Genomic DNA, 26,501 nt, shown 5'->3' with positions numbered 1-26,501 from the left:
CCAGTGTTCTACATGTCCACTTTCCTAACCTGAACATAAGGGTGAAAGAGACTGATATCCTTTCTGATGCAACTAGTGTCTCACAAGCACAGAACCCTGATTTGGAGAATGCTGGGCCTGCCAAGATCAAGCAAATGCTGTATGCTTTCCCGTGCGGATGAACAGGAAACATCAACCCCCCATGACTGCACTCATCTTTTTTATTGCTCTTACACAATGAGCCACCATGAGGGCCTCTCCCCAGTCACCATTTCTGAGGCACGCACACTTTATGCTCCCAATGTTAACAGCACTCCTTGGGAGCTGTGACATCAGTTTCTGCAGAATCCACCAGACCTGCCCCGTAAAACTGCTGACCAGTCCTTCCAAGATGCACAGTTGCACACACATACACATGCAGCAGCAGAAAGATGTGCTCCTCCAACTCCCTCCTGGGCTTCTGGTACACTGGCTGGCATCCATTTACCTGTGACATAGGCTGCCTGGTGAATTAACTGAGGCTCCTTGTACCCCCATTTCCTGATAGCCACCCTAGGCCTTTGGCCTGAGGTGGTTTGGAATACATACCTAACCATCTCTGGGGAGCCATCCTGGTCACTGAGGAACTAAGAGGGAAGGAGATGAGCCATGTGATTTCCTAGCCTTCCAGAAGCCAAGATCCACTTACTATGCCAGGGCCAGTGATCTAGCAGCCAGAGGTCCTGCTTGAACCCGGACAGCATAGCCAAGCCCAGGGTCCCTGTCACTGCCCTGCTTTCTCCCAAGCCCTGGCCCAGAAGGCTCCTTACCTCGCACCTCCAGGCGGCACTCACACTGTGCCTCACCCTGCAAGTTGGTGGCTCTGCAGACATAGACACCCCCATCATAGGGACAGGGCTTCCTGATCTCCAGGGTCAATACTCCCTGCTTGCAGAACATGCGAAAACGAGCATCTTCTCCCAGGTCCAAGCCATTCTTGAACCAGGAAATCTTGGGCTAAACATCAAGTAAAAGGAGGAAGAGAAGGGCAGCATCTTGGGGGTCGGGGGAGACAGTGGGAATTCAGAGGGACTATTCTAGAAGTTCCCACTGGAGCACCAGACTCAACCCAAGGCTGGGAATGGACATAGAGCCAACAATAGGCCCTGTTCAGGGAAAAGACTGGAAGATATCCAGAGAAGAGGCACAGACAATATACAGGCTGGGGAGTTGACCATAAGGGAGCCTAGGAGACTAGCCCCCTGTCAGTCTAGCCCAGAACCTTGAGTCCCTACCTTAGGACTACCCCGGACAGCACAGCAGAGGATGGCATTGTAGCCTGCAATGATGGAGCGGTTTGTCAAGGGCTGGGTGAAGCTTGGGGCTTCAGAGAAGTCCAGGGCCTTGTATTTGGGTGGCTCATATGTGATGCCTGTTGGTGACAAGTCTTGGTCACCCAAGCTAGGCTTCCCCCTCCTTCCCCAGATCCCCCACAGTGTGATTGAGGGCACAGCACCTGGTCTCGGAATAAAGATGGGCTCCTTGGTGGCAGCAGCTCTGTCACTGGAGCCCACCATGTTATGGCTGAAGACCCGGAAGTAGTAGCCATTGCCAATGATAAGCTCTGATACCACACAGTGAGTCTGACGGTAATGTTCCAAAACAGTGAACCACTCCTAGAGGATGTGAAGGAAGGGAGGGCACTCTGAGGACCTCTGCCTTTCTTGGCTACCCCTTGTGCCTCTACCCCTACCGCAGAGGAAACCAGAACAATGGACTGGAGGTCAATGATAAGCACAGGGAAGGGCCGCTGGACCTAAGGAGGGTATATGGAGGCCCAGGACCCCAGGCTTACCATGGTCTTCTTGTCGGCTTTCTGTACAGTATAACCCCAGATCTCTGTATTGCCATCATCTTGGGGTGGCTTCCACTCCAGAGCCACACTGAAGCCCCAAGTCTCAACGACCCGGATATCCAGGGGAGGACTTGGCTTGTCTGCAGGAGACAGATCTGATTGGATCACTGAGCATCCTGATGCTGCCTGAGCAGAAGCAGGAGCATGCTAGTTTATAGATAGGAGCCCCTCCTTCTAACTACCCTCTGCAGGCTCTGAGGGGGGTTCCCAGACTCAAGGTCAGGAGACAGGGGCACTCAAAGGGAGGTCCCAGGGCCACATACCCACGATCTGCAGGACCAGCGTTGCCTTGTCCTCCATGTTCTCAATGCGAACTGTCACCTGGTAGGTGCCCGAGTGAGTGCGGTGGGCAGCTCGGATGAACAAGATTGTGTCTGTGGGGCTGTTGCGGATGCTCACCTCCTCGCCTGCCAGTGGCTGCCCCTCTTTTGTCCAGGTCACTTGAGGCCGGGGTTTGCCCTGGGGGGAGGATGACCAGCCCAACCCTGAGCGCCACTCTCCAGAGGGGCTGGCACTATACCAGCTACATGAGAACTGAGGCCTCGAGGTCTGCGGCCCCCAGGAGATCCTTCAACTGTGGTTTCATCTTCGGGCAGGGAAGGAATCAACCTACCTGGAAAGGGATGAGGAGGTTCACAGGCTCCCCAACTTTCTTCTGGATGGTCTGGCGCAGGTGTCTGGGCAGTTGGAGCCGTGGTCGCTCTGTGGGTAGAAAGGGGGCAGCTCAACCAGAGCCCTTCTGAAGCCCAACCTGAAGGATTCCACAGGTCTATTCTCTCTTGGGGCAGAGCCCAGAGCACTGTAGCTGAGAAAAAAAAATCTGCCATGGGCCAGACTTTCCTAACTCACAGCAATTCCAATATGCTCAACACTAAAAGCTATATACTGAGCTTCCATATATTACTATCATTTTGGTGAGTGTGTGTACTTCACTTTTTAGATTTATTTGTGTGTGAGAGCATTTAGCCTGCATGAATATATGTGCACCATGTGTCACAGAGGTCGTGAAAAGGCAATGGGTCCCCTGGAACTGGAATTTAGAATGATTATGAACCACAAACGTGCATTGGGCCTCTGCAAGAACAGCAAGTGCTCTTAACTGAGAACCCATCTTTCCAGCCCTGGTGTTATCTTTTGAGGAGGAGCTCATATAGCCCAGCCTGGCTACACATCCCTTGCCCTCCTGACAACATTGCAGGTGGATGCCACTGTGTTCAGCTTCGGCTCAAGAGGGTAAGGAAATTATTTGGAGCCACACATCTTGTAAGATGTAAGCAAAGACTGATTCCACACTTTCGGACCCTCAACCCAGTACCATTTCTATTTGTTGCTTCTTTCCAACCTAGAGAACCAATCCTTCTACCTTTGTTGAGGTAAAGAACAGAAGAAGCCAGGTATAAATGGCACACTCCCTGCCCTCGGGAGTTAGAGGCAGTCTGTAAGGTTGAGGCCAGTCTGGTCTATGTAGTTCCAGAACAGCCAGGACTACATAGAGAGACCCTGTCTCAATAACAACAAAGACCAACAGAAGAATGAGAACTGTATCCCAGATGGCCCTAAATGGGCCGGAGAAACCTCACTGTTCAGTTCTGAGGACAATATCTATGTGCTGGAGTCCCTGTTCCAGAACTAGGGGCTGATGGGAAAACAAAGAGGGCCCAAGGCCTGCCCCGCCCTGTCCCCGCCCCTGTCCCTGGCTACTGATGATGCCCATGCCCCGGCTCGTCTCGTCTTGATTGGGCAAAGGTGGTCAGTAGCAGGCCTTTTAGCAGAGGGGCACTCACGCAGTATCTCCTGCACTGTTACAGGCTCCTTGGTGATGATAGGGCCCCCAGGACCTGCCACATTGTGTGCCCGCACTCGGAACAGCAGCCGTGCCCCAGTGGGTAGGTCCTTCACCAGCAGCGAAGTGCGCTCTGTCAACCCCTGCAGAGCAGTCACCCACTCGGAGCCTGGGTGCAGACATAAATAAGTCAAAATCACACCTTACCTTGCTATACTACCTTCTGAGGACTGCCCCAGGAGTGGAGTACTCACAGCCCTCCTGGCAATACTCCACACTGTATCCGTCCAGGCCACCTGCACCCACACGCTCTGGGGGCCGCCACTTGAGTGAGACTGTGGTGTCCGACACATCCTCCACAGTCAGGTGAGTTGGTTCACCAGGGGGCCCTGGACAGAGACAGGTAGAGAGGGTCTGAGTGAGCCTGTAAGGCAGGGAAGCTGCCATCCATGACCGGGACCTCAGTTGTCTGATGATCTTCAAAAAGGACTTCCTTCTGCTGGCTTCCAGATACCTTCAGGAGTGTTTGGTCTGCATTAAAAGTCATGTCTCTGGACTGACTTACAAACCAAGAGCTGGTACAAAACGGGGACTCACGAAGGATTCGGAAAGGGCTCACCTATTAGTGTAGGGAATGCTGGAAGTGTAAGAGAAAGCCAAACGCCAGAGTGAAGCATGGCAACTTCCTGCCAATGTAGGATTAGGTGAGTTGCACAGATCGAAAGTTAGTTCCTTAAAAAAGGGAAGGCTGGAGGGTGATGCCAAGACTTATCTGTGTTACAGACTTATTTCTCTTGTAGGGACTCGGGTCAGTTCCCAGCACCCACTTGGTGCTCACACACTCCTGTAACTCCAATTCCAGGGAATCTGATGTCCCCTTGTGGCCTCTGAGGGGGTGGCACATGCCTTTAATCCCAGCACTCAGGAGGCAGAGGAAAGTGGATCTTTGAGTCTGAGGTCAGCCTGGTCTACATAGAGAGTTCCAGGCCAGACAGGGCTACATAAATGAGATCCTGTCTCAAATCCCAGGGGGTTGTAACTAACGTTCATTAGGGGATCCATTCTACCAGCAAGGTGATCCTGAGGTCATTTAACTTGCCTGGCTTGAGTTTCCTCATCTGTAATGCAAGGCAGCTTTTCCCTGAGAGCACTAGAGACCATGCATGCAAAGGTCCAGTGCAGAGGCTGCCTGTCAGCTAAGAGGCTGCTACCCTCCACCCACTTGACCCCTGCATTCTGGGGATCTGGCAGTTCACCAATAGGCATGAAGGGCTGAGAGGCAGGGCTGGGCCTGGACATTCCCACAGCATTGACCGCGTAGACTCTCATCTCATAGGCTACACCCTCAATCATGCGCCTGGCTTCGTGGCTCAGCTCCCGCAGCAGATCGAAGTTGAGCCTCATCCACCTGTAGCTCTTTTTCTTCTTGCGCTCCAGGATGTATCCTGAGAGAGGAGATGAGAAGTCAGGTCTGTGCCCTGAGTGACAGCTGCCCTAGGCTGTCCCTGTGCCCTGGCACTCACCCAGGACCGGCTGCCCACCATCATAGGCAGGTGGTTCCCACTGCACAATGCAGGAGTCCTCGCCCACGTTGCTGATCTTAGGGGCTGCAGGAGCATCTGGCACATCTTGATGGGAAAGGAACCACCTTAGCTATGTCCAACTCAGAGTCCAACAACATCGCTCGTCCATCTCTTATCCCCCCCCCCCACCTGCAGAGTCAAAGCAATCTAGAACCGGATGGTGTTACATCCACCATCTCACCACTTGTCACTCCCCGCTGGTCTTCACCTCTTGTCCAAGCTCCCATTGGCTACATCCACCCAGGCTTCCAGAACACAATGATTGTCCCATGCTCATTTCTCCCAGAGAACCGTCAGTGTCACACACAGTATTTTATACACACCCATCTCCTCACAGGACTCCTCTCAGGCAGTCCCAGTCAGAACCATGGCCTGCTCTAGAATGTCCCCACGAACACTGTTGAGTAACTGAATGAGGGAGTGAATGGACCCTCCCTGGTGTTGTCCTGTGCTCTTGGGCCGGGAGCTCACCAATGACCTTGACTGTGAGGTTGACCTGGTCCTCGCCCACGGGGTTCTTTACTGTGACAGTGTAGACACCCTCATCTTCCTTCTCCGCCCCTTCGACCGTGAAGACGCTTCGGTCTTTGGTGGTCTCCACACGGACACGGCCCTCCGTCTCACACAACAGCTGAAAGGGAGAGAGAGTTGGGGACAAGGCTCATCTGAGTCTATACAGTAGCCATCAACCCTTCACTGAGAGGGCAGTTCAGTTCAGGGTCTGTGGGAAGTGAGGTGCAGGGCACAGCCTGAGTGGAAACTGTACCTCTGTAAGTGACTAGTTCAAAATTTTTCACTGTGACACCATAGACAAGACACAGGCAAAGGGCTCAGACTCTAGTTTTGTCAATGGAACTTCGCCTCTGTGTGTGTTAGATTCCTATCTGTCCCATGGGAAGAATGTGACTCCCACAAAGCTGCAGAAATGTTACAGGTATTCAGTCCCTCAGAAGAGCCAGTAGTGACAGAGGAGAAAGCAGAACTGGGCCACGCCAGGCAGCTGCGCTTGCTGCGGAGGCCAGGGAACCCGAGTGCACATAGCCAAGGCCAGCTCCAGAGGCACACAATCTAAAATCAGCGCGGAGGTGTTCTCCCTGCTGGCTAGCTTTCAGAGAGGTGCTACACAGGCTGTTGGAGATGAAAGCTTTCAGTGGTCTTCCCCAGCACTGGACCCTGCATGCCGAGATGCCGACCTGCCAAGCACGGGTCCGTGGGTGCACTGGCCCAGGTGTTAGGGGGTAAGTGCTGCTCTCCGTTAGGATCTGAGGCCTGTCTCACAGGGGAACGCCATGCCTGCTACTGTAATCCTGTTCCAAAGCCCAGGGCTGAGAAGGTCACAGGCCCCGGAGTTAAACCTGCCACTATTGTTTTGCTAAATGTTTGTCATGTTGTCAAACTGCTTTCCAAATGGTTGCCTACCCCATAGACCTGGCTGGTCTCAACCTGAATCAAGAAACTTCCTTTTGGGCAGCAAGCAGTCAAGAGAGCGATGTGTGGAAGTCAGTGCTGAGAGTAGGAGACGGAATGTCCAGCCCTAAGTGACAAATCTCTATGGAGCCCTCTGTCCCCTCCCCAAAGGCTCAGGAAACATTTTGGCATATGAGACACAAAGGATGGGGAGGAGTGTGGAGAAATGCCGTCTCTGGCCTTGGCGCAGCCATAGCGACTCAGCAGCTGTGCTTGCCCACACTTGACGAAGCCAGCCAGGCATCAGAGGTAACCAAGGAAGTGCCCTCCGGGCTCCACCCTGACGGTTGGCCGAGCATAACTGCGGGGGGCGGGGGGGGGAAGGCTGCTCATGCTCCAGCGGGTGGTCCCATGCTTGTGCACACATTTTCAGCCATAATCGAACTTAGTGAGTTAGAGAAAACAAAACAAAACAAAACACCAAGCAGCCCTGAGGCAGAGGCAGGTGGATGTCTGAGTTTTAAGGCCAGTCTGGTCTACACAGGGAATATTCCAGGTCAGCCAGGACTGCATAGTCTAGAAAAGGAAAGGAGTTGGGAGGGGGGATATTGGGAGTAGGAGGGAGGAAATGGTGGGTGTGCTCATATCTCATGGTATATCCGAATTCAATTCTCAAGAATAAAAAAATATGAATAAAAAGAAGGGGTGGGGAGAGATGAGGCAGGGATCGAGGAACCATGACTTAATTCCAGTGACTTCCTAGCAAAGTCAAGGATACCAACACCTTGGCAAGGGCCTTGTCAGTTCCCTCCCTCTGCACCATGAGAGAGCCCGTCAGGTCTTTCTGTAGGGTGGGTAGGGCATGTATAGAGTGAGAACCACACAGGGCGTGACCGGACTTCAATCTTACCTTCTTATCAAACACCCACTCCTCATCAGCACCTGCATCTTCTGGGGCACCAGGGGGTGGCCCAGCTGAGGCCTTCTTCCCCTGAGAACAGAATGGACTGGGATTAGGGTTAGGGGTGCTGAGTCAGCTTTCTGGGGTGCTGAGTCAGCTTTCTGGGGTGCTGAGTCAGCTTTCTGGGGTGCTGAGTCAGCTTTCCTTCCACTCCCTAAGTGCTTTCCAACATGCTGTCTTCTGGCCAGTAGGGAACCTCATGTTCCCAGTGAATGGAGCTGACCCCTTCAGGTTAGTGTGGGGTAGGGTATGAAGCAAAGGTTAACACTCATCTGGTCCCACCCACCCATTGTACAGATAGGGAAACTGAGGAGAAGAAGAACTACAGTACCTGTGTTATAGTCTTTTGCCAGATTACAGTGGGAGCAGGGTCCCCAGAAATAGGGACATCCAGGCGTAACTTGTTCCCAGCAACAACCACAATGGTGTCTGGTGTGCTGCCAGGACAGTCCAAGTGGATCTTGGGAGGTTCTGTATGGAGGAGTACAGTTCAGAGAAAAGGGAGGGGTATGGGCCCACAAATGTGGCAGAGGAGGTACAGAGGTCGCTTGGTGGGTGCTGGGAGCTCATGTCCCTGATGATTTGTTTTTATCAATTTCATCTAAGTATAATTTATATACAATAAAAGCTACAAGTTTCAGCAGAGTGTCCTGCGGGATTTTCTTGGGTCTCAGCCGGGCGTGGTGATACAAGCCTTTAGTCCCAGCACTCAGGCCAGTGGACCTCTGTGAGCTATGATAGCCTGGTCTAGTGAGTGTTCTCCAGGACAGGCAGAACTAGATAGAGGGACCCTGTCTCCAAAAGCAAAAGCAGAAAGCAAAACAAAAGACAAGGTCTCTCAAGTTTAGCCCAGGCTAACCTCAAACTCTAGATCTTCCTGACTCCACCTCCCATGAACTAGGCAGGGCCTAAGGGAAGGCTTGAAGAACAAACTGCTCCTTCCCGTGGTACCGCCATTATGATCACTACAAGTGCCCTTAGGCCTGACAGTCTTGTGTGTGCACACATGGCAGGTGGGTGAGGCATGCCATACATACAGTGTGCACACGGCCAGAGGACAACGTCATGGAGTCGGCTTCCTCCTTTCCTCCTTCCACCCTCATGTGACCCCAGGAGATTGAACTCAGGTCCCAGGCTTGTGTGACAAGTGCCATTTCCTCTCTAAGCTTTGTCACTTGCCCAGACTTGAGATTCTTAATAAATGTATACACCTGTGTGACTACCAACCCAAACAGGATCTAGAACCTTCCATAGTGCCCAGTTCTTTGAGAAGAACTCTGGTCACCAAGTATCACATCTCACCCACCATGTCTGGGGGAGTACCAGATATCCTACTAGAGGAAAAGGGGGCACACAAGTTAGGAAAGCTTGCGTTAGACAGGTATGAGGAAGTCATTACCACAAGATTTTGGGGGCCATTAACACAACAACCCACCTTCTGGGGCACCAGGTGATTGGTGTTCAGTACTTCTAAACATGAGAACTTCCTCACATGGTTGATAATGTAGAGTGAGCCCACTTTGGATAGCACTGAGCTGGAGAAAACCCTAGCTTGAGTTAGTCTGCTAAAGTTAGGATTCTAAAATGCCTGATTAAATCCTAGTGTTAATGGAGAAAAGGTGCTGGCAGTGGTGGTTCACACCTTTGACCCCTGCACTTGGGAGGCAGAGGCAGGCAGATCTCCTAGTTCAAAGTTCAAAGCAGAGAGAGAGAGGGAGAGAGAGAGAGAGAGACAGAGAAAGAGAGAGAGAGAGAGAGAGAGAGAGAGAGAGAGAGGGAGGAGGAGGAGGAAGAGGAAGAGGTGGAGGAAGAGTAGAGGAGAGCGCAGAGAGGAGAGAGATATGCTAACATCTCACAATGGAGACACCATCCCTGTGAGGAACACAGTCACCTTTCATTTTAGACCTGAATAAATCAGGGTCAGAAGAGATGGCTCGGCTGGCAAAGTTAGACTTGAGTCTGATGCCCAGAACCCACATAGAAAAGCCAGATGTGCATATATAATCCCAGCACTGGAGGGATGGAGACAGGTAGGTCCCTGGGGCCCACTCAGTGGCCACCTAATCTCACCTAATGAATGAGTCCCAAGTCCCAGTGAGAACCCCACAGACTGGACAGTGTCTGAGGAATATCAAGGATGACTCTGGGCCTCACACAAGTGTGCACGTGCATTAACTTACCTGTACAAACACAAAGAATTCAAGGCCAGCGAGTTTATAACTGAGCCTATGGTCATGGGTGGTGGAGCTGGACTGTGCTGGTCAGATTTATGTCAACTCGACACAAACTCTAGTCATTGGAGAGGAATCCTCTACCTAGAGAATGCCTCCCTAAGTTCAGGCTGTGGGCTAGTCAGGTAATGATAGGGAGAGCCCAACACACTCCTGGAATTGTGGTCCTACATTCTATAAGAAACAGGCTGTGCAAGTCACGAGGAGCAAGCCAGTAAGCAGCACTCCTCCACGGCCTCTGCATCAGCTCCTGCCTCCAGGTTCCTGCCCTGCTTGAGTTCCTGTCCTGACTTCCTTCAGTGATGGACCACAATATGGAAGTGTAAGCCAAATAAACCCTTTCCTCCTCAACTCACTCTTTAGTCAGTGTTTCATGACAACCACAGAAGTCCTAACTAAGACATGGGTCTAAGGTCCTATTCCCAGACATTTGCCATCTCTGTGTCTGCAGTGGAAGGGAATCGGGGTTGGGATGGGACATGGGGGGTAAGAGAAAAGGCTGAGGGGCACAAATGGGTCCCACAACTCACCCTGCCTAGGCACAAAGTCAATCTTGACCTCTGAAAGAGAAGAAAAGCAATGAACACTAAGGACCAAGCCATAGGGCATCCTGACCAGGTCCCCCAAACACACACACGCACGCACGCACGCACACACACACGCAGCTAGCTCACCCATGAAGTGGAGCTTGGCAGACAGGTTGCAGGCAAACCCTTCAGGCACAAAACTGTAGTCAGCCTCATCGGCAGGTGTGACATCGTCAATGGTCAGTTTGTGGACCCTGAAGGGCAGTGGTAACTCAGCTCACAAGCCTGGCCTCTCTATGTACCCCCAATCTCAGGGGACTGTGCCTTACCCTAGCTCCTTAGCATTCTGATATTTTAAAATGTGGCTTCTTTATCTAGTTTTGTGTTTTCCAGCTCCCTCGTGTGTTTTCTGAGGTCAGCAGTGCAGACATGATGTCTGCGCAGGGGCAACCCCACGATGGGGCCCTTGGAGACAGGCAAACACTGACCTGGGTAATCTCTGAACTGGAGCCCAGCATGGCCCCCAGAGGCTCTGGGATGAGCCGATACAACCTCCTCAGTGACCTACCGCCACTGGTCACAGTCTGGGGAATGGCAGGGCACCCCACCCTGAGTGTCTCCCAAACTCTTTGCCTTCTGTCTTAGGTGACTTTCCCATGCGATTCCTCTGTAACTTTCTCTTCCTCTCCTTTTCTCTCTTCCCATCACGAGTCGTCTGGCCTCCCTCCTTTACCTGCCTCTCTTTCACTCACCGGCCTATATGGGACACCTTTATGCGGTTGTCCGGCACCAGTTCCTTCCCGTTCTTCAGCCACACGCCACGCACGTTCTCATCTGAAACCTCACACTTAAACACAGCCTGGTCCTTCGCTCCCACCGCCAGGTCCGCGATGCTTTGGTAGACCTCCAGCTTCTTCTCTGGGGGACGGGCAGAGCCTGTGAGCTCGGGAATGTGAGTGTAGTGTGGACCTCTGTGAGGACAGGTGGGCTGGCAGGCAATGGTATGCCGGCCTCCAGTTAGGTGTGTGCAGTTGTGTGGTACACAACTGTGTCTTGATCTTATAGTTGTACAAGGAAACTCAGGTTCAGGGGGTGACATTGACCAGGCTCACCTGATCCCCTGTGCAGGGCACACTTCAGCACACCCAACTTACAGAGAGGAAGACGAGGTCAGGGTATCAAAGGCTAGCCCAAAGCCTGCTCCTTCCATGCCAGCCAGGGTGGGGCTAGGGGCCCTCACCTTGCACAATGAGCTCAGCCAGTGCTTGGCCCCCACTTGTGCGAACTGCATAGTGTCCTGCGTCCTCCAGGGTCGCTTCGTTGATGATCAAGTGGTGCTTCCGTCCATCTTTCTTGAACCGGTATTTGAAGGTCTCCTCCCGAGTCAGCTCAACCCCATCCTTCAGCCTGGCCAGACATGGGACAACGTGTCCTCTGGGCAGATGTCCCCACCCTCTAGCCCACCTCACACCCCCCACACCCCTGCACTCACCATTTGACTTGGGCCCCTTCTTCTGAGACCTCACACTCAAACTCCACCCGCTGACCCACCATCACTAGCTGGTCTTCCAGGGACCGAGTGATCAGCACCGGGGGTTCTGTCCAGGGAGGAACCACATGAGGGCTGGTCCCTGTGGCTTCTTTTCCTTCCAGGGTCCCCTGGTCCCCAGCCCACCTTTGACAAAGAGCTCTGTGCTGCATTTCTCACCCCCCACCACACACTGGTAGGCTGCATCGTCAGCCAGTGAGCACTGGCTGATGGTCAGGGTACGCTTGGCACCGATGGACTCAAAGATGTACCTGGGTAGAACACAGCAGCATATCAGGAGGGCCACCGATGCCCCTCCTGGGCTTGGTGCCCTTCACAACCCCATGCCTGCCTCAAGCTGTCAAGGAGGAGACTTACTTGCTATGAAACAGAAGAAGCCATTGCAGTGTTCCACATAGAAGGAAATATGTATATATAATATATATATATATATAATATATATATATATATATATATATATATATATATATATATATATAGAGAGAGAGAGAGAGAGAGAGAGAGAGAGAGAGAGAGATGGGTTAGGTCAAATGGCCTGGAATTAGATACCAAAGATGGGGAGGAAATAGGGGAAAGATACAAACGGGACTGGGAGCCAGAGTCAGAGAGATCTCACAGAAAAATACAAGGCAGTGCGGTTCTCCCCTAACCCCAGGACCCAGGACCCTGCCCCACCTCCACCACACCTGCCACTCATCTGGATCTCCTGTCCATTCTTAAGCCACTTGACTTCGGCGTCTGGATCAGCCAGTTCCACAGTAAGCCGGATCTTGTGGCCCTTGTTTACCTGGTAGGCAGGCTCCAGCTTCTTCTGAAAGGCTGAACCCCATGACTCAGCCCAGCCACCCCCAATGCCCACACCACCCCCCATCACAGCCACTGCAGCTACGGCAGGCTTACACCCTCCTCCCCCTGCTGCATATCCCCGACACATCCTCTGGGTTTCCATAATGACCCTGTCTCCTCATCTCTGTTCTGTGACTGTCTGTCTGTCCGTCCATCCGTCTGTCTCTGCTTTGTCTTCCTTGAGGTTCTTCCTAACTGCTCACTCAGCTCGTGGGCAGGGTTAGAGGCATCCAGCAAGATAGATGAGAACTAGGACTGTATAACACATGCCCTTCACTTCCTCCTGCTAATGCCACACCTCACCGTAGCATCCCTGCCAGCTTCCCCTCCCTTAGCGCTGTATTGCCCAGTTCTCAAGGCCATTGTCATGGGTCTCATGTTGTAGAGATAGAAAAGGCTTAGGTGAGTGGCCTAAGGCCACAAATCCCACTAATCTGTGGTATGGACGAGTCTAGAGCCCAGGCCCACGTCACAACCATGCGTCCCCTTGCAGCCATGTTGGTAAAAACAGTTCTGCAGCTGGAGGACTGTGCAGAAGCCCACAGATACTCAGGCTGGGCCTGGAGACAGCCATGGGGCTGTGAGTTTCATGTCTCTGTGCCTCTGTCTCCTCACTTGTGAAAGTGAACTGCCTACTCCGTTTGGCAGTGCTGCTGGGAGAATTAAACAGGGTGATTATGGAAAACACACACTGCCTGGCTGAACTGTCAACTGTTCCCTTTACTACTCCTTGTCTGGCCCTCTGCCCATACTACAGGTTTTTCTATGGTGCTTTCCAGCCCGGCTCCATTGTTGGGAGCTAGCTGGTGCCATCTCCTTTCCCATGTCTGGGAAGGGCTAACCTGTGCTCTTCTTTTCATCGTGCTTCATGCCCTTGAGCCTCTTCAGCATGCCTCGCAGGTCTGTGACTCCGTGCTGGAAGGCGATGCGCTCATATTCTGACGGTGGCGCCTGTCTCAGGATCTCCCACACATCTTCTTCAGCGGGTGCTTCTAGCTTTGAGTCCCTGTGTCCCACAGCCCACTGGGAAGCTCAAGGCAACCCCTCCTTGACCCTTCCTGGGGTGGGAGGTTCCTGGACACATGAGGCCCTGCCTTTGTCCCCTCCCCTGTCCTCCCTCCCAGTCTAGGAGTCTTGGGGGTTGAACTAGGGAGGGTTCTGGGCTGAGGGCGCAGAGGAGGGCTCTGAGATTGTAGGGTACTCACCTCCGGAAACTGCTGCTCCAGACGAGGAAAGAAGGACAGGGACACATTAGAAGTCTGGACACCGCCCTGCCAAGACTGGGACCTACCCAGAGCCTTCATTGCTCCCTCTTTCCCATACGGTGCCCCTACTTTTCAGGGCAATCATTTCATTCTTCTTTTTTTTTTTTTTTTCTTTTTTTCGGAGCTGGGGACCGAACCCAGGGCCTTGCGCTTCCTAGGTAAGCGCTCTACCACTGAGCTAAATCCCCAGCCCCCATTTCATTCTTCTTAATACCAGACAGAGTATCCAGGCCACTCCAAGCCTCAAGAATGTCACTCTGGAGTTTCACCAAAACCCAGCAGAAAGGGCTCACATTCCCAAAGCTAACATCCTCTTGCAAGACCCAGAGCCTCCCAACCCATTCCTTACTCTCTGGGCAGGAGCAGGAGCAGCAGCAGCAGCCATGAAGGGCAGATGGGAAGAAAGGGGAAGAAAGGACAGAAAAAAAAGTCAGGTGCTGGGCTAGGTCCTTATTGCTACAACTTTGGGGACCCTCTTCCTATTTCTTATAGCCCTCAGAATCTATGGAAATGATCTATTATAGATTCAATATGGGGTCTTCAGGGGTACACTGAGGATGTTATTAAGACATAACTCCTGTCCACACTGGGGTCATCCCACTTGGTAAGGAAGTCAACTCAGAGAGGTGCCTTATTTTGTTCAGGGTCACACAGCTTGGAAACCCCAATGCTGTGTCTTACTCCCTGCCCTGGAAAATGTGACCCAGGGACTCACCTCTTCTTCAGCAGGGAGCTAAAGTCCAGAGTCCCAGCATCTTCATGGCTGTCACTGTGGAGAGAGACCCCCATGAGGCTTCACTGAAGAGCTAGCGGGGCTTAGGGGATGGGGCGGAGGGAGGACAGAAGAGTACCTGGTTCTCCGACCCGTTCCAGCCAGGCTCCTGTGGAATTAGACAGCCTCCTCAAGGACCCAGGAGTTCACCTTTGTCCCTCAGACTTCAGCTTGGACCCCCCACCGTGTGTCTATCTAAAACTTAAAGGGGCCTTAGCCCCTGACACTGGCCTCCCCCTATTCCTGAGGAAAGAGAGCCACTCACGTGCGTCGGAAAGCTGATCTGAGGTCCAGGTCTCCAGAACCAATGGCCTCTGTGTACAAAGAGAGTGACGTGATGGGGGTGACCTCAGGGGGTGGGGGCACAAGATTCCATCTTCTCAGCTTTTTCCAGGGTTCATGTTTAGAGAGGTGGGGCAGTTTCTCACCCTCATCTCTACAGTGGGCTGCCTCCCACTCACCTCCCTGTTCACATCCAAACTGTGTCAGGCTGGGATGACTGATACCGGCATCCCACCCTCGACTTGCTCCCACGCTTGCTCCTGAACTCATGGATTTCTTTCACACCTCAGGTGATCAGCACTGGCATCTGGCCACAGCTAGTCACCCTCTTTAGTTGTGAGACAGAGACAAGCCCAAGAGACCAGGACCCATGAAGACCACAAGAACTGATGAGATCCCAGGGCCTCTCTCACCATGTACAGTGAGGTTGAAGTTGCAGCTGTCAAATTTGTCCTTGGTAGACACCTCACAGCGGTAGCCCCCAGCAGAAGTGGCCTGCGCATCTGTGATGTGCAACTCAAACAAGTAGACCTGTGGGCAGGGGATGGAGGAAGTCTGGGCAAGGAGAGGCCCTGCATTTCTAGAGAGAATGGGCATGGCAAAGCCTGCCCGCCTCACCTCTCAGGGCTAACACATACAGAGCCTTTGTATAACTCACAGAAAGGATCCACCTTTCAAGACCCTTGATGGGCTCTTGCTGGCGCATGGCCACGATAAAATTCCAAGCAGATGGCTACACGTAGGAGCTGTTTTGTGCAGTGTGCGGCTGGTGTGGCTGACCATTGCAGCTCTGCCCTGCTTCCCAGTCTTCTAGCCTCCCTACATCCTGTACTCCATAGTTCCGTGCCCTGTGTCCCACCTTGCTGGCTCTGTCGTAGCTGTCGTGCAGCTGCAGGTGCTGGCCCACCTTGCTGCTCAGGTCCACCCACTTGCCCTTAAACCACTTGACTACAGGCGGTTTCAGGAGGCTGGCTCCCGCCACTCGGGCTGAGAAGACGATGCTGCCGCCTGCAAGAGAAAGGTGACTTCTCTGACCTTGTTGCCCTGGGGCTTCCTTCCCCGTCCCAAGTATGAGCACAGAAGCTCCCACTTACCCACGGTCACCTCGCCATCCTGTGGCCGCATCAGAAAGAGGCCAATAGGGTCGTCAGGGGCTCCCTGACTCCCTGCGACTGAGCCATCCTGGGTTACCGAGACTGACCCTAAGAAAGAAGGCTTTTGAGGTCTGTCCTGGGATATTCCCCACCCACTGGCCTGTCCCTCATTGTCCAGTCCCCTTTACCTTCAGGACTTGAGACATTTCCTTCCAACTGAGTGGCTAGAGCAGGAACTTCTTTGGGAGTTTCTGGAGCTTCCATAGAGGTTGGAGCAACTGCAGACTCTGCCTTCTCTGGAGGGGCTTAGGTGGGGTCATGGAACGGTTTCTAATCAGAGCCCCCCTCTCGGACATCAGACCTATGTCCCACCTAAAATGCATTCCACTTGTGCCCCAGACTCCTTCAGGCACTGGTCTCACTCCAAGAAGAGGAGCTAGCCTGCTGCTCCTCCAACCTTCACAGTCCACCTGTCCCATGTCCAGATTTCTGCTCTGAACAGCCCTGCGATCCATCTGCTGTCCCTTTCCAGGCTTTGGCCTTGACCCAGCACCCCCAGCACCACCAAGCTCCTCACCAACACATACAGCTAGCCAAGTCCTTGTCTGGGTGTGGCCAGACTCCGGGTCTGCTATGGGAGAGGGCCCTTCCTAGAACACCGCTCATGGTTTCCCACCCCCACAATGCAGAAAGAGCTGCAGCCACAACTAATGCTTAGAGAGATCTTGGTGCAGAAGAGGGGAACAGGCATTTCTGGTTTACAGCACTGCCAGGGCAAAGGCCAGTGCCCAGAGTCCATTCCCTGTTCAGGGCTATGACTGAAGATCAGGTTGGGCCCTGAGGAGAGGTCAGCAAGCCCTTACCTGGCTCTGTGACCTTAAGGTCAAACTTGACCTTTGAGGAGCCTGCGATGACCGCATAGGAACCCTGATCGTCAGGGCCCACATCCCGCACTGTCAGTGTGTGTCGTTTGCCCTCTGCTGCCAAACCATACTTGTCATTGGCAGCGATATCACTGCCATCCCGCTGCCACTGCACCTTCAGGCCTGACCGCTCCGTCTCAGCCTCGAACACAGCAGCACTGCCTGCGGTCACCTCCACTGACCTGGGCTTCTTGGTGAAGGCTGACACTGAAGAGTCAGATGGAAATTGCAGGAGCCAGGCTCCCTGGTACCTGACCCCTGACACCCTCCTTCAAGAAGACTGTGGTAAGCACACTCCAAGCCTCTTGTTTAATGCTCCAGGAGTTCTATGGGGTAGGTGCAACCATATTTATTTCTCAGGTGAGGGAGAGGTTAAGTGACAGATGATAGAGCTCAGGATGTTGTCCCTACCACCCCACAAGATGTTCCTACCCTCCTGACTAGGAACATCAGCGATGGGCCCAGCCTCCTCTCCCATTGTGGGACCCTTGGCAAGGGCCCCAGCTGCCTACTTGGAATATAGCTAAATTTGTCCTCTGAGGGCTTCACACTAAGAATGAGCAATTGAGATAACACTAGCCTGGGAGCAGCAGGGGGGCTGGAGGTAGGGCCTGGGGACTGGATCCCTGCCCCCATGATCTCTGCAAGGGTATGGGCCTGGTTCAGGCCTTTGGTTGCAGGTTCTCTGTCCTTCGTTTGCCTGTTCTAGTCAAGAGAAGAGAGGCTCTGTCACCCCATATCTGGAGTCAGGCATGATGTGAGGACCCTAGGGGTTCCGGCTCATGTGGCAGACACTCAGAGCTGGAACGGATCACTACCCCCACATACTCAGTACATTCAGAAACTGAGACCAGAAGGTGCTCAGGGACTCAGTGGACTGCCTCCACTGCAACCTACGTGGAACTTCTGGAATTTGACTGAAAAAGAAAGCATAGGTCCGAATAGAATGACCCTGGATTCTTCCTAACTTAGAAAAGTCATCTCTCAGTGGCCCTGACACTGAATTTAATCCTCAACCTCTTTAGAGGGTTGGGAAAAGAAGCAGAGAATCAGACACAGCCCAAAGAGGACCGCTGTCCTGTCCCTTCCTGGAACCCACAGGCCTCATCCTATGCCAGTACCTAACCTACCCGCAAGCCATGCACACCACTGCCCCAGGTCCAGACCCAACCCCTTCTGTGGAGCTACCTGGTCTCTTCCCTGGCTCAGGCATCTTGAGAACAGTCACACGGCGCACCAAGCAGGCCACCCACGGAGGGACTGAACAGTGTCCCGTGTTCTCACTATTTATGAGGACTACCCCCTCCCCAGCCCTGCTTATCAGCCTCCTGCTAGCCACCTGCTAAATATAGACAAATTCCATCCAGCTGAGGTATCTTCATGGAGAAGATAGGGCCACTTGGTCCTCCGGCTTCTCCTCCCCCACTTCCAGCAGGACTGAATAACTTCTGCCCTTCCAATCCTCCGTGGACCTCAGAGGTAGGCCGACCTTTGTGTATCCACCCAGCGGAAAACTATACTGTCGAGGGGCTCTTGGCCTGTGACACCCACAGCTAAAGGGTCAAGGGCACATGCGCTGGGGGCGAAGGTGTCCAGGGCTAGCTAGCTGCTATTGTTCTTTTGATCGGCAGAGCTTTGGCACACGTTACTGCACCATGAGGGGCATGGGCTGGCCTTGGACCATGGAATCCTGGGTGGGCTTGGTCTAGGCTTGGGCAGGGAGGGAATAATGCTGGGAGTTACTGTCCCACCAAGGGACGCGCTAGGCAAGCCTGCAGATGAGGGAATGGGGGTGAATCTCTAAATGTACTCCAAAGTGGAGGACAGGAGCAGAGAGAGCTCTTACTGAAGTCACGAGGATGAACCGAAGATAAATGGGGAGGATCCTGAATCCCTCAGCCCCCACCCCACCCCACTGTTCTTGTTCTGTGACTGGACCCTCCTGATACTCCTCATGCGTCAGGTTCATCCACTGTTAGGGGGGAAAAAGAAATGATGGGAATCCCCATCAAGCCACACTAGTAGAATAGATAGCCTATCACCAGAAGGGAGGAAGCCCATATATAAGCATCTTCCATTCAATAGGAACTTATCAGCCACGATTTCCACCCAATTTTAGTTACTTTAAAGTCACATCACCTGCTCCTAAGTCATGTGTGTGTGTGTGTGTGTGTGTGTGTGTGTGTGGTGTGAGTCTGTGTATATGTGTGTGTGGTGTGTGTGAGTGTGTGTGTGTATTTGTGTGTGTGGTGCATGTGTGTGTGTTTGAGAGTGGTGTGTGTGTGTGTATTTGTGTGTGTGGTGCGTGTTTGAGAGTGTGGTGTGTGTGTGTGTGTGTGGTGTGTGAGTCTGAGTGTGTATATGTGTGTGTGGTGTGTGCGTGTGAGTGTGTGTGTATTTGTGTGTGTGGTTCGTGTGTGTGTGTGTTTGAGAGTGGTGTGTGTGTGTGTGTGTGTGTGTGTGTGTGTGTGTGTGTGTGTGTGCTGAAGCTATTACTAGTAATCCGGGTTGATCTCAAACTTATGACAATCCTCCTGCCCCGACCTAAGGGCTGCTCTTCCAGGTATGCACCACATACTTATCTCTGAGTCTTTCAGAGAACTGGTGTGGGATGGCTCAGTGGTTAAAAGCCCTTGTTCTTGCAGAAAACTCAGGTTCCGTTCCAAGCACCCACATGGTTCCAACCATCTGTAACTCCAGCTCCAGGGGACCTGACACCCCTCTTCTAAACTGCAGGCACACACATGGCACACATACATACATGTGGGCAAAATATTTTTTCTTTAATGTTTAAAGAACTGGGGCTTGAGAGTCACTAAAAAACTAACCAACCAACCAAACAAACAAACAAACAAACAAACGGCTCAAGTTGCTAAAGGTGTGTGTTGCTAAGCCTGATGACCTGAGTTCAACTCCTGGGGGATCCATTGGTGGAAGGAGAGAACTGACTCCTACAAGTTTTCTTCTGACCTCCACATATATGCCATGACATGTGTGCACATACATACATACAAAATAAATGAATTAAAATGTAATTAAAATACTTAAGAAAAAAAAAGACTGTGGCTCTACCACAGAGCTATCAGCAGCTCATATCCACAGGCTTCTCTTGAGACTCGGCAATCTGACTAGGGAACATCAGCGTGGCCAGGAGGTGTGCAGGGATCTTTCCCGACAGTGACATCCCTAGGGTTTGTGTTTCCTGAGATGTGCAGACATTGGGAAATGCCCTCACTCCCTGACTGCCATCACCTGCCTACATTCTGTCTACATCACCTAAATGAAACAAGATGTTTACAGATGTCCCTTGCCTGCAGTTCCTGGGAGCAAAGTGCTTCGAAGGGAAGGCCGTGCCTATGGAGTCTCCATTAAGAATGCTTTGCGTCGGGGCTGGGGATTTAGCTCAGTGGTAGAGCGCTTACCTAGGAAGCGCAAGGCCCTGGGTTCGGTCCCCAGCTCCGAAAAAAAAGAACCAAAAAAAAAAAAAAAAAAAAAAAAAAAAAAGAATGCTTTGCGTCCATGCTAGAAAGATTGCAGCTGGTAAAGGCTAGGCTCACAATCAAATCATCCAGAATCATGCTGGGTGGCACCAGGAGCATTGGACTTCACTCCTGCAGAAGCATTTCCTCTTTCAGATAAGTGGAGCTTCTACCCTGCCTGATGTGATGGACAGTCCTAGAGAGCATCCAGCGGTGCGACATTGAAACAATTATTTAACTACTATGAGCCTCAGTTTCCCATTCTGTAAAGCTGGGAGATGTTAGGCTCGTCATCTCAAAGTCGACAGATGCTAAGTGACCAGAACACCTGTGCTTATTGCTGTGGTCATCACCACCATCACTGTGTGTCGCACTCAGAAGATTATGAGTTCAAGCTTCACTGAGACGTAAACCCTTCCTGGTGCTGAGGGCCTTTCATTATGATCCCCGATCCCTGATAACAACCCAGGACTTGTTTTACTAGAAATAAGTGCTGTGTGTCCACGGTCCCCATGTCCCTAGGGTCCAGCTTTGGAAACATGTTCACTGGATAAGTAAGAGAGACATCCGTGCACTCGGGGCGACCCGGCACACACAAACTCTTGAATGAGACTCTTGGCTGGGAGAATAGCCAGCAATAATTTTACTTTTGAGGCTAATGGGGATGGGGGGTGGGGTGGGAAGATGAAGAGCTTTTTAAAAAGCATTCAATATACAAAAAGGTGCCAACGCCAGACTCCCAAAGAAGCACCGTGGCCACTAAGCCAGGCTGACCCTCGGGTGAGGTCCGAGGCCCAGGCAGCCCTTGGGCCTGGCTAGAGTCCTGGTGGGAGGCGAAGCGGGCGGGGCCGGCCAGGCGGGGCATGGCGGGGCGAGGCCGGGTCCCCAGTCCTGCCTCGGCCCTGGGAATGTCCTCCCTGTGTCCGGGCCGGGCGACAGGTTAATGCTATGGCCGGCGGGGGCCGGGAGCCTGGCGGGCTCTGCAGGCGATCAGTGGGGCGGGAGGCGCCGCTCAGCCAGGCCCCCACGGCCCAGCACCTCGCCGCTGAACTGGTAAGTGAGCTTCTTCTTGACTTTCTTCACCTCGCCCGTCTTGCCGTAGTTGCGCAGCGCGCGCGCCATCTTCTGGTAGGTCATCTTCTTGCGGTTTCCCTTCTGGATGCCCCAGCGGTGCGCCAGCGCCTCCTTGTGCTTGGACGAGAACTGGAAGGTACCTTTGTCCTTGTCCACCCACCAGATGCTGTCCTTCATGTCTCCGCTACGCAGCAGGTCCAGCAGGAACTGGTACAAACGAATCTTCTTCTTGCTGCCTGTGGGAGATGGGCAAGCAAGTAGAGTGTGGACAGGATGCAAGGACTTTGCAGGGACCCTCCCTGCAGCTCCTCCCGGCCACGGTAAGTACAAGCACACACATGTCCACTCCCACTCATGGACATAACCCTCCATGTATACAAGTCCTCATACCTACAGGTCACACATATCCATACATATATCCACATCTGCTCTCACATATCTACATGCCTATCCAAGGGCCTTACATGCAGGCATTCACACAGAAGACCTAACACACTCACAGGCCCTCACACACTCATAAGTCCACACACACTCACAAGATGTTACACACACCCACAGGCCCCCGAACACTCATAGGCCTTCACGTATACACAGTGTGCCACTCACACAATACTGATGCACACACACAGACCTTCGTGAACTTTGAAAATATGCCTGTTTACTCACAACACAGACAGACTTAGAGACCTGTACTAAAGAAGCATCCACAAACATGCATGCACACACACACACACACACACACACACACACACCTGTATGGAACATGGCTGCTAGGCCATTTGGCCTTTGGCTAGGAATATGCAAAGCACATAAATATAAATGCAGCTAGTGTCATCTGGATCCTGGGCTGAATCCTACCTGTCTCCCCATGCAGAAGGCCTGGCCCAGGCTCCAAGCCATCAGCTTCTCCATCAGACACCTCCAGTGGAGGGCTCTGCCTCTCACCCTCCTCCTCATCTGAGCTCTGCTGGTGGGCTGGGGACAAGGGTGGATAAGGGAAGCACACCCGGGGCATGTAGGAAACCTGCAAAAGGAAGGAAGAACATGAAGTTGATAAGGGATAGCCCAGGGCTGCAGGAGGGCTCAGCTGACTTGGAGACCGAGTGCTGTAGAGAGGTCAGCAGGGCGAGGACTGAGAAGAGAAAACTAGGGGCCAGTCTGGACCAGGACTCGGGGGTGCAGGTCAATGGGTTGCTAGTTATTGAGCCTTCCCACTGTGGCCTCTGGTTTAGGGCAGGTGAAGGTGTGCTTTATCCTCGTGCATGTAAAGGGGCCATGTGGCCTGGCAGTGGACTAGAAATAGAGGGGACGTTCTTGGGAGCAATAAGTTAGGCTTGATAAGGAAGTGAGTGAGCCCTGAGAAGGGGGTAATGCACCAATGAAAGTGGAGTGGAGGTCAGTGAGGGATGGCTGAGATCAGTAGTTGGGGTTAGGGTCCCTGGAGCAAAGAACGGTCAGCAATGAAGATCAACAGGGAACCAGGGCATCAGTAGAGGCTAGCACTTAAGTGACTCAGATTCTGGGTACGTGAAAAGATAGTAAATGGGAACTGTAATCAATGGGACCCTGAGGGCCACAAACAGGAACGGGGTGGGAGAAGATGGCTGAGGGCTAGCGGATCCTATGCAGTCTGTCCATCCTCTGTGAGATAAAGGTGTGGGTTCCTAAGGTCAGGCGGGAGGTCACCACAGCCGTTGGGGTACCAGCTGCCGTTGGCTCTGTAGAGCAGGAAGCCACGTTGAGTAAGAGCCTATGTCAGCTTCCTGTGAAGGCTCCATGCCTCACCACAGGCTGGAGGCCTGGGGGACAGAGGACAGCCAGCAGCACGCACCTGGTGACTGAGGCTGGCATGGGGCGGTGCCATGGGGGTGTCAAGGACGTGCATCTGCTCCAGCTCCATGTGGCGGTAGAGCTGCTGTAGCTGCGGGGGCTGCACGCTCTGCAGCTCCGTGAAGTGGTTCTCAGGGAAGCTCTCAAACTCGCTGTGTACATGGTGTGTGGAGAAATCCCAATAGTGATCTATGGAGAAAGCCAGGGAGGAGGGCATGAGCCAAGGTGCCAGGGCAGGGAGAGGGTACAATAACAGAACAATCACTCAGCCTGGGCAGAAAGTTTACATGAATCATCTCCTGTGATGTTCACTCACTCCACTGCTGCTTTATAGAAAGGACTCTGAGGCCTACAGAGGTTTCCTAAATGTCAGTATCAAAGCCCCTAACAGTCATGCCTGGAGTGGTTATCAGCAGCCACTCCGTATCCTGCTTCCTGATTGGGCCCAGACACGGGCTTCTGAGCCCTAGCCTGAATCCTGGCTTTGCCATTTGTTGGCTGTGTGACCTCAGCACCGGCCTAGGCCTCTCTGGCCTCAGTGGACTAACCTATAAAATAGGTAGAATTGCTATTGGGAGAATACAAATAAGCTTACATTCGTAAGGGCTTCTAGACCCACAGCAGGCCTTAGAAAACTGACTGCTTTTCCTGTCTCTGTGACCTTCCCCAGGCTCCTGACTACCTAAGTCACAAGCATGGGTCCTGTCACATGGTCAGGGTATGATCGAAGTCACAGGACTGACATTTCTCACATACCAGAGTTTGTCCAAACCTATAGTGCTGCTTCTGTAAAACCAGGGGCAGCCACACCCAGGTTCCCGGGAGACTGAAGGAAGACATTTCCCCAGAAAGCCCCCGTGAGTGTCTGGTGTCTGTGGAAGGGTGAACCCAACTTCAGGAAGCAGCCTCACAGCCCTGGGAAGATCTGCGATGTGGTTTCTCCCTGCACCTTTTCTAGGAACAAAAGTTCCTGCCAATCTGAGGGACTTTGGGGCACAATTTGGGCTCCAAAAGAAAAGTATGGTATGGAGTTAGCGATGGCTCAGCTGGTAAAAGCTCTCACCACTGAGCATGATGACCTGGATTCAGCATGGTGCCGCACAGGAGAACATACACACATATAATCTATAAATGAATTTAAGAAGAGAAAGAAAGGGGTTGGGGATTTGGCTCAGTGGTAGAGCGCTTGCTTAGGAAGCCCTGAAAAAAAGAAAAAAAAAAAAAGAAGAGAAAGAAAAACATGAAAGCATGGTGTTAGGAGAAGGATTTCCTCTTGTGGCCTAAAGGAGTGTGGAAGGTGGGGGACCAGGGGAAGTCCTCCATGTACACATGTGTGCGTGTGCCTGCATGCATGTGAGCGAGTGAGCGTATGCGTGTGTGCGTGTGTGTGCATGTGTGTGCACGCGCAGGTATGTGTACCTATGATCTTCTTGCTTTTTCTATGTCTGTCACACAAACATATCCTGACTCACACATCCTCTGAGAAAGGACGTATGCGTATGCATTCCAGCTGTGCACCAATATCACAGGACTCTTTTTTAAATTGCTTTTATTTATTTGTTTATTGGGAGGGGCCAGATATGCTGTGCACGTGTGGAGGTCACATGACAACTTTCAGGAGTCTGTTCCCTCCTTCCACCTCAGGGGTCCCAAGATCAAACTCAGGTTGGGGGCAGTAAGTGCCTTCGTCTACTGAGCCGTTTCACCAATCCTTGTTTTTGAGGCAGGGTCTCATCCAGGCTGTGTTTGAACTTGTGATCATCCTGACTTAGTCTTTTGAGGTTTCAGCTTACATGCCTGGCTCTAGCTTTCTTGTCCTGCTAAGTGGTGTTGGGCTGTATGAGCCTAGACATTTTTTCCCCACTGAGTCTCTGACTCCCCTCTTAAAAGGTTGTTACCAAGACCCTGTCCATGTGCCATATTGTCTGAGCGATCTCTAGGGGACCCTGTGGCACAAAAGAAAAAGTGCACACCTTGGAGCTGCAGACAAACCCGGGATGCATTTACTGCTGCATGCTCCTAGACCTCAGTTTCCTCATCTGAGTGGGTCTAATAGTTTATACCCATTTTATTTATACACTGTGAGTGCATGAGCTATCTGATGCCTGGGGGAGTACTTAGAACAGAACATGGCACAAAAGAAGAACATTGACTCCTGTCACACTCATATTTGTCCTAAAAAGCCTGAGCTAGCACATCTGTAATTCCAATAATCAGAAAATAGAGGAAAGAACATCAAAGGCAAGCTAGGCACGCTGGCACATGTCTTTAATCCCAGAACTCCAGAAGCAGAGGCAGAGAGATCTCTGTGAGTTCAAGACCACCCTTGTCAACAGCACCCTCTTCTGGACTCCTAAAGCATACATGTGAACACACACACACACACACACACACACACACACACACAGACACACACACACACACACACACACACAGAGACAGAGACAGAGAGACACAAAGACACACAGAGACACACAGAGACAGAGACAAGTAAATAATAAAAAATATGTTTTTAAAAGTTTGAGGCTGGGTTGGGGATTTAGCTCAGTGGTAGAGCGCTTGCCTAGCAAGCGCAAGGCCCTGGGTTTGGTCCCCAGCTCCAAAAAAAAAGAACCAAAAAAAAAAAAAAAGTTTGAGGCTATCTTGGGCTAGAAAGCAGATCTTATCTTAAGACAAAAACAAAAAGCCTAGGGCTGGGGCTGGGGATTTAGCTCAGTGGTAGAGCGCTTACCTAGGAAGCGCAAGGCCCTGGGTTCGGTCCCCAGCTCCGAAAAAAAGAACCAAAAAAAAAAAAAAAAAGCCTAGGGCTGTATCACAATGGTAGAAGCACTTGTCTCTCATGCACAGGGTCCTGGTTTGAGCCCCAGAACTAAAGACAAAGGTCACTAAACCAGCAAGGACAGAATGGGGCTCTGTGATTTGGATTGCAGACACAGCTTCCTCTAGGTCACTGCCATTTATCTTTCCCTGCCTCTACCTCAGCCCACTCTGGCTCCAGAGACAGGAACTGTGAATGTTTGCG

At 52.2% G+C, this 26,501-nt stretch overlaps 2 protein-coding genes and 1 long non-coding RNA gene across 7 annotated transcripts in view; 1 reads left to right on the top strand and 2 right to left on the bottom strand.

Moving 5' to 3' along the window:
• Positions 1-183: 183 nt before the first annotated feature.
• Positions 184-18,426, bottom strand: Mybpc3 (myosin binding protein C3). 2 transcript variants are annotated; one of them, XM_063283293.1, is made up of 34 exons: positions 18,285-18,426; positions 17,037-17,303; positions 16,362-16,478; positions 16,174-16,281; positions 15,939-16,087; positions 15,493-15,610; positions 15,063-15,111; positions 14,877-14,906; positions 14,741-14,794; positions 13,966-13,980; positions 13,603-13,766; positions 12,601-12,733; positions 12,272-12,274; positions 12,041-12,165; positions 11,858-11,963; positions 11,606-11,772; positions 11,118-11,283; positions 10,513-10,619; positions 10,369-10,398; positions 7,939-8,078; positions 7,557-7,637; positions 5,711-5,870; positions 5,180-5,284; positions 4,913-5,101; positions 3,911-4,045; positions 3,658-3,825; positions 2,487-2,575; positions 2,137-2,332; positions 1,814-1,953; positions 1,475-1,634; positions 1,254-1,390; positions 789-975; positions 568-605; positions 187-466 (listed from the first exon to the last, which is right to left on the bottom strand). In XM_063283293.1, exons 1-33 carry the CDS (start codon positions 18,307-18,309, stop codon positions 595-597), a joined length of 3,831 nt encoding a protein of 1,276 aa, XP_063139363.1. In that variant the 5' UTR covers positions 18,310-18,426; the 3' UTR covers positions 187-466; positions 568-594. The 2 variants fall into 2 exon arrangements, with proteins under 2 accessions (NP_001099960.1, XP_063139363.1); NM_001106490.1 differs by lacking the exon at positions 12,272-12,274 and having other exon boundaries at positions 184-466; positions 13,966-13,977; positions 18,285-18,339.
• Positions 18,427-21,195: 2,769 nt separating this feature from the next.
• The window catches only part of Spi1 (Spi-1 proto-oncogene), an 18,696-nt gene continuing 13,390 nt past the window's right edge, over positions 21,196-26,501 (bottom strand). For both annotated transcript variants that reach the window (NM_001005892.2, XM_006234532.5), the window contains exons 3-5: positions 23,481-23,668; positions 22,508-22,673; positions 21,196-21,885 (exon numbers count right to left, since the gene is read on the bottom strand). In NM_001005892.2, the coding sequence (NP_001005892.1) occupies positions 21,566-21,885; positions 22,508-22,673; positions 23,481-23,668 (674 nt within the window). In that variant the 3' untranslated portion in view covers positions 21,196-21,565. The remainder of the gene's footprint in view (positions 21,886-22,507; positions 22,674-23,480; positions 23,669-26,501) is intronic.
• Positions 21,831-26,501, top strand: part of LOC120101909 (uncharacterized) — a 27,184-nt gene continuing 22,513 nt past the window's right edge. For 2 of the 3 annotated variants that reach the window (XR_010064848.1, XR_010064847.1), the window contains exon 1: positions 21,833-21,969. This is a non-coding gene — a long non-coding RNA (uncharacterized LOC120101909). Of the gene's footprint in view, positions 21,970-26,501 lie in introns of all 3 variants that reach the window. The other variant, XR_005502948.2, reaches the window with a different exon arrangement.

Source organism: Rattus norvegicus, chromosome 3, assembly GCF_036323735.1.
Source record: "Rattus norvegicus strain BN/NHsdMcwi chromosome 3, GRCr8, whole genome shotgun sequence".
Lineage (NCBI taxonomy): Eukaryota > Metazoa > Chordata > Mammalia > Rodentia > Muridae > Rattus > Rattus norvegicus.
The sequence above is the reverse complement of the archived record's forward strand: the minus strand, read 5'-3'. Positions and strand labels throughout refer to the sequence as shown.

Excerpts from the sequence above, each read along its gene's own strand:
- Mybpc3 (XM_063283293.1), bottom strand. The coding sequence starts at position 18,309 with ATGCCTGAGCCAGGGAAGAGACCAG. Across the intron at positions 8,079-10,368 it reads TGACTTTGTGCCTAGGCAGG|AACCTCCCAAGATCCACTTG; the intron begins GTGAGTTGTGGG and ends TCCTCCATACAG. Across the intron at positions 5,285-5,710 it reads CCTCACAGTCAAGGTCATTG|ATGTGCCAGATGCTCCTGCA; the intron begins GTGAGCTCCCGG and ends TTTCCCATCAAG.